The sequence below is a fragment of the Salvelinus namaycush genome, chromosome 24, assembly GCF_016432855.1.
Source record: "Salvelinus namaycush isolate Seneca chromosome 24, SaNama_1.0, whole genome shotgun sequence".
NCBI classification, from domain to species: Eukaryota; Metazoa; Chordata; class Actinopteri; order Salmoniformes; family Salmonidae; genus Salvelinus; species Salvelinus namaycush.
This window is the reverse complement of record NC_052330.1, coordinates 25,392,851-25,400,193: the sequence shown is the minus strand read 5'-3', so window position 1 is coordinate 25,400,193 and position 7,343 is coordinate 25,392,851. Positions and strand designations below refer to the sequence as shown.

The 7,343-nt window shown below is 44.6% G+C and overlaps 1 protein-coding gene across 1 annotated transcript; it reads left to right on the top strand.

Annotated features, from left to right (window-relative positions):
- The first annotated feature begins 2,725 nt into the window (after positions 1–2,725).
- On the top strand, positions 2,726–7,158 carry LOC120019083 (WD repeat and coiled coil containing). Its single transcript, XM_038962325.1, has 3 exons — positions 2,726–4,663; positions 5,408–5,528; positions 6,508–7,158. The coding sequence occupies exons 1-3, from the start codon at positions 2,726–2,728 to the stop codon at positions 6,702–6,704; spliced, it is 2,256 nt and encodes a 751-aa protein (XP_038818253.1). The 3' UTR covers positions 6,705–7,158.
- Positions 7,159–7,343: the final 185 nt, after the last annotated feature.

Here is a 7,343-nt window from a genome sequence, read left to right as displayed (position 1 = left end):
TGAGCTCTGACCTGGCACTGACCGTGGACAAGAAGGCCCCCAAGTGGTCAACACATGAAATACACCAGACTTCCCATAAACTTCAAGACCCACAATGCTTTTCTATTGCCTCGTCTTTCAATTCCAGTTCATGAAACCAACTTTCACCCCTGGAAAAGTGAAATAAAATTGGGAAATGTGATCAAGGTTTATGGTTTAACAAGACAATCGAGGCATGTAATGACACGTTTGTGCATATAATTTCGTGCCTAAAGAACGTATTCGCCATATAGCTACTTCACTAGTTGGCTTGTTCCTGATGGATTTAGCTAGCTAGTTAACGTTAGCTACATGTGTTATGAGCTGGACAGCCCCCCAAAATGACAGCTACTGTAGATAGCTATCCAGTAACTGTCAGGTAAATGATTTTCTAATATTATTGAGTAGCTAGCTTTATAACCTAAATTGCAGATAGCTATCCAGTAACTGTCAGGTAAATGATTTTCTAATATTAGTGTAACGACCCTGGGTTTATAAGCGCGGAAATCGACTCTGCCGCTCGAGCATGCTTTTGTGGCACAGTCGATAGCGCGCCGGACCTCGGGCTAGGAGGTCGAGGGTTCGAGACCTGCTCCCTGCCAGTTTCATTACATTGGTGTCAGAAGTGATCGGACCTCGCATCCACGACAGTGCGTGTGCTTGGCCGGTGAGCGCGTTCCTGTAAGACGTAAAGTCGCAAGCTAGCGCGAGGACGCGCTCTTTGAAAGGAGGGGGTAGTGTAACGACCCTGGGTTTATAAGCGCGGAAATCGACTCTGCCGCTCGAGCATGCTTTTGTGGCACAGTCGATAGCGCGCCGGACCTCGGGCTAGGAGGTCGAGGGTTCGAGACCTGCTCCCTGCCAGTTTCATTACATTATTGAGTAGCTAGCTTTATAACCTAAATTGCAGTTGATAATAGCAAATCTTTGCTGTAATAGCTTTTGACTTGACCGTCTAGGTTTAATTGCATTTGATGTGAATATGATACTAATTCTAGCTAGCACAAATTAATAACCTACCTCAAGACCTAGCCCTTGATCATGACTCTGTTCCAATACATTACACATAAGTCATTGGACGAAAGACGTCTGGATTTGGGTACGAGGCAATCCTTGTTTAACATTAGGTCTTCAGGTAGCTCAATATTGGACAAAATGAGCCCAACGTTACTCCTTAGTCTAAGGACCTTACATCTTCTGTTTAAGGACGAATTGACTTTGAAAGCCAAAACAGCCAAATACTCCATCTAAAAGTGAATCGATTCTCAATTGCGGTACGGTTCCAGAAACATAAATCCCTCTACTTTCATATCATATCAAAACAATTTCACAAACGCAAAATACACACTTAAAGTACATCACAGGGGGCTGCTGAGGGGAGAACGTCTCATAAATAATGTCTGGAACGGAGCAAATTGAATGGCATCAAACATCTGGAAACTAATTGAATGGCATCAAACATCTGGAAACTATGTGTTTGATGTATTAGTTACCATTCCACTAATTTCGCTGGAGTCATTAGCACGAGCCTGTTCTCCCAAATGAAGGTGCCACCAAACCCCTGTGCTGTACACTGTTAGAACGGCGTTTGGGAGACGCAGAAAGCTAATTGGCCACGTGGGGTTCCCACGTGGGGTTCCCTAACCCTATAATGGTGCATGTCAATGTAACCTTTTGTTTTTTGAAAATTATTTCTCGCTGATATGAAACATTATGCACCCAAAAAACCGTACCGCAAGCGATGCGTGTGACCGAGCATCGAGCTAGCCAGCTAATAATACAGTTTGACGTCACAACAACAACACAGATACCAGTTCCTCTCAGTGGTGGAAAAAGTACCCAATTGTCATACTTGAGTAAAAGTATAGATACCTTAATAGAAAGTTACTAAAGTCAAAGTCCGCCAGTAAAATACTACTTGAGTAAAATTCTAAAAGTATTTGGTTTTAAATATACTAAAGTATCAAAAGTAAATGTAATTGCTAAAATATAGTTAATTTATCAAAAGTCATGAATAATTTCAAATTCCTTATATTAAGCAAAGCAGACGGCACAATTTTCTTGTTTTAACATTATTTACAAAATATGCATTTGTGTTTAGTGAGTCTGCCAGTCCAGAGGCAGTAGGGATGACGACGTGTTCTCTTGATAAGTGCGTGAATTTAACCATTTTCCTGTCATGCTAAGCATTCAAAATGTAACGAGTAATTTTGGTTGTCAGGGAAAATGTGTGGAGTAAAAAGTACAAGATTTTCTTTAGGAATAAGTAAAAGTTGTCAAAAATATAAATAGTAAAGTACAGATACCCCAAAAAACGACTTAAATAGTACTTTCAAGTATTTTTACTTAAGTACTTTACACCACTGGTTCCTCTGTAAAGCTGGAGTGTAATATAACCTATCTAATCTGCGTGGCTAAGGTCATTTGGACTAATCAGCTCAGCTCTGGCCTGGCCCTGGGGTATAACCCTCAGGCAGAGGGGATTAGGGATGCCAGAGGCACAGGACAAGATAGGCTTGTCCTATTCTTAGTGTGAGATGGCAGTCAAGATAGCTGGAACTGGTCTTCTGCCGGCAAAATCCTCATGACCGATATCCTCTGCTCTCATCAATGCTATTGAATGAGTGATTGTTTCTTCTTTAATCAATGTTACTGATCATTGTTTCTCTCTCCGTTTGGATTAATCTGTACTTGCTTGACTCTCAGTATGGAACTGGGCAAAGCCAAGTTGCTGAGGTCTGGTCTGAACACGCTACACCAAACCATCCACCCTGTCCACGGGATAGCCTGGACTGACGGGAAGCAGGTCTGCCTCACCTCCCTCTACTATGCCAACTGCGAAGTCAAATTCGGCGACACCAACGTCATCGGTCAATTTGAGCATGTCTTCGGCCTCTCCTGGGGCCCTCTGTGCTGTTCCGGCACTCCTGCCCTGTTGGCCGTCCAACACAAGAAACATGTCACAGTGTGGCAGCTGCAGCTCAGCGCTCTGGAACAGAACAAGCTGCTCTGCACTCAGACCTGTGAGATGAGCGAACCATTCCCCCTTCTGTCTGAGGGATGTGTCTGGCATCCCAAGATGGACATCCTTTCTGTCCTCACTAAGAAAGATGCCTCTGTGCTGTTCTGCGTCCGCGTGGACAACCGTAGAGTCAAGGCTGATATTAAAGGCAGTGGACTCATCCACTGTGCCTGCTGGACCAAAGATGGCACCCGGCTGGTTTTGGCTATTGGAAGCGCCCTTCACTCCTACATATATAACGATGTTCAGAAGAGTCTTTTAGCCTGCTCCTTCTGCCCCATCTTTGACGTGGGCGGGTACATCTGTGCCATCGAGTCAACAGGCGAGGCCCAAGTGGCAGTAGCTACAGAGCTGCCTCTGGATAGGATCTGCGGGCTGAACGCTGGCATAGCATTTGACGTGTCCTCAGATTCAGAGTCCTCCCTACCTGGACATTCTTCTCCTATGGTGATGTTGGACGAGGATGGCTGTATAGACCCCCGCAGGAGGTCCTTTGACTCTGAGAGGTCCTACCTCTCCTGCTCTGCCTCCGGCGGCCCTATGGACCTCACCCACCTCCTGGCCAAGCACCGGCGCTCAGACCCTAGTCCACTCTTACACCTGCGCCGCAGGGACCACCTGACCGGCTCCGGACAGGATTCGTCTCACCTTATCCTGGTCACCTACGAACGGAAAGTTACCAGCACCAGTAAGGTCAGCATCCCTGGGATCCTGGTGCCAGACATCGTGGCCTTTGACTCCAGAGGTTCCACGGTGGCAGTGGCCTCCAACACATGTAGCATGGTACTGGTCTACTGCATCACACCATCCACCATGCCCAACATCCAGCAGATCTCCTTACAGAAAAACGAGAGGCCCAAAGGCATCTGCTTTCTTGGTGACAAGATGTTGCTCCTCATGATTGGCAGACAGAAGTCCAACGACCCTGCCTTCCTCCCCTCCTCCAATATGGACAAATACATCCTGCGCCTCGCCTCAAAGGAGATTGTCTACAACGGAGGAACCCCGGCGTCTCCCTCCCCGAATCGAGAATCCCCCATTAGACGCCACTCGAAGCATGTCTTCTCTAAAGATGAGCAGCAGGAGCTTGTCGAGATTAAGGAGCTGGTGCTGCCGGGAGGAGGTGTAATCCAGTCCCATTCTCCAGGGAGCAGCAGGAGGAGGCTGGTGGAGGAGGTGAGGAGCCCAGAGCCCAGCTCAGTCACCAGCTCAGTCGACTTCTCCTACTCTGACCTCTGTCACCCCTCTGACCAACCTCACTCTAACGCTTCCTCCATTACGGTCGAAAACTTCGACATGGAACCCGTCAACCGAATGACGATGCTCTCCATGGCAGGACAGGCTAGCAGGGAGTCAAGTCAAACCTGCTCCCCATACTACAACCCTAGGGATAAGCCCCACACGGAGCTCCCCACCCTGCCCAAAACCACTCCCTTGGCCCCCAGAGAGAAGGAGAGGAACCTGGAGCAGCTGTCTCAGAACATGGAGAGGATTTTCTCTCGTTTTTCTGAGGTACAACAGTGTCTGACAGAGATCAGGAACTTCACCCGGAACGGCAAAAAGGGTCTGGGGACTAGTTACCCCAATGTCTGTGATCCTCCATACGTTAATATCACATGTCAGGTAGGGGTTACATCTTACAAGATATTACTTCATTTGGGATATTTCATTTCTATGTCTGCAAAAGCTGGAGATTTTCAGAGCAATATTTTAAAAGATAATGTTTGTTGAAATACCTTATTTATTGAAATTATAGGCCCCACCTTTGTATAATAAAGTTACGTTAGACGCTAGGGCTGGGAATTGCCAGGGACCTCACAATACAATATTATCACGATACTTAGGTGGCGATACGATATGTATTACGATTATATATGTATTGCGATTCAATACTGATATTTTTATTAGGATTTGATGTTCCAAACATATTGTTCATATCTGCTGGAGAGAGAGCATGAGAAAATGAGTTTTGATCAGTAAGGGAAATAAAAGTGCTGAAAACGTGTTGGCTCCCTGTTTAAAAAGAAGATGGAGAACAAGCTATAGGATGAAAAATAACTGAGTTTTAGCACAGGTACAGTCGACCAGCTCTACCTAAAGTAGCAAAAGTGTTTTTACAAATTGATACTTGGAGTACAAAAATAATATTGCGATATGTAACTATATATAATTTTTCCCCCATCACTGTTAGACACACAAAGTAAGGAACTGTATGAGTATAAAGCACCCAGATTCAGCATTCAGCAGATATCTGCATGTGTTCTTGAGGTCAGAATTGTACTAACTAACCCCCCTCCACTCTCTCTATCTCACTCTCTCTGTATCATCTATCTATCTCTCTCTATCTCTTCCCTCTCCTCCATGCAGAAGCAGCTGTCTGAGAATGTGTTTATAGATGAGAGAAGGCCAGTGTTGTTGTGTGAGGGGAAGCTGTGTCTGAAGGTTCTTCAGGAGCTCTTCAACGTCACTGTAGTAGAGATGGTGTATGGTACGTATCTGGCCCATGGGCTTCCCCCATACCAATAATAACACATGGTTGTAGTCTTAAGGCTTGAGATGATTCTATGTTTTCACTATGTATACCCCAGGCTTAATTCTACCAGTTATTTGAGATTAAAGGTAGACTGAGCGATATGACATCATCATACACAGCGGGGTGATTCCCTGCTTACAGAAATCAATACAATTCATATCTGCAGACTGACATTATTGGCTCTTCCCAATGTAGGCATGCCTCAAGAGGAAATTGGGTAGTCTTCTCAGAAGTGTGTGTGTGTGCGTGTGGACGGGGATAGAAAAAAAACTTTTCCCTCAGGTTTCCAGGAATCTATTCATATAAGAATAACCGCCATATCCTCAGCCCATAGTCTAGACTGAGGAACTACTGAGCTTCTCTCAGCTATTACAACTAACTAGAGAAGATGTTGTATATCAAAATAATGACATCTCTGTTTCACTCCCCCCAAAAGGACATGCATTTTAAACAACAGTATTTGGTGTTAAACGGAGTGCTTCAGTTAATGGGTGGAGAGGCTGAATATGGGAGTGATTATAGGGTTACTGTGGATTAAAAGGTTTATAACAGAAGCAGCTTACAGCCCCACCACACCCTCCCTGGGTTCGTTCTGCTAATATACACACTCAGCACGCCTCCGCCAACTCCAAGACTATTTATAGAGTATTTATGACACCACTCCATTCAGGAGTTTCACTGTTAGGGTTTTTGCAGCAATCTGAGAGAGCCGTATGTTGTGGTTACTGTACTTCAAAAACCGCTCTATAAATGATTAGTAGACACTTACTGGTTGAAAAGCTTAGTACTATCTATTCGAAGGGTTAAATGGATGTAATCAATGACTCTCATGGTTTTATATAAGTTAAACAGTCTTATAAAGCATGGGGATAAATAAAATATGAATTAAATAAAAACTTCCTTAAACTTGAAACTCCTGTCTCCTGTGTTCCAGGTCCGTTGTGGATAGTCCTGGTAGCGGATGCAGAGGGCTTTGTGCCCCTGACTTTTAAACCCAAAGAGGAGTTGACGGTGAGGAACGGAAAGAGGAAATCTCCCATCAGAACCCCTGGCAGCCCAGACTCCTGCCCCTCCAGCCCAGTCAAATCTCCCTCCAGCCCAGTCAAATCTTACCCCAACACAGAGACTTGAACACAGCATAAATCTCAAAACAGACTTCAGCATAGTGGGAGAGAGCACAAAGCATGGGACTACCGCCTAGCATAACACATATGAGATGTCAGTGCTTTATGCATGCATATCTAAAAACTGCACACGCAAAGACTCAACCCCTCGGCAGCTTTTTATGAACAAGCAGTACTGGGTGGCAAATGTTACTTTTCCAGTTGGGGGATTATCCAACACACTTTTGAAAGAAGCACCTTTCAAACAGAATGTTTACATTTAGTGACTTTGGGAGATTATATTTTACTTTTTGGGGCTTTGTATTATATGCCCATCTGGTTCAAGATGAAGTTCTCTTTTTTGAATCAGAGTACTGAGGTAAGATAGTGTGGTGTTTTGGCTGGCAGAGTTCAGTGTAGCTGCCACCAAATCCCAAAGGGATGTATCCTATTTGTGTGTTGTACGATTGTATATTATTAAAACCTTCAAATGTTTAAAATGGATAGTTTCATCACTCAACTTATGATTTAATATTAAACCTTTATTTAAAAGTTTAAAAGTCAGTTAAGAACAAATTCTTATTTACAATGAGGGCCTACACTGGCAAAACCCGGACGATGCTGGGCCAATTGTGCACCGCCCAATGGGACCAATCACGGCCGGTTG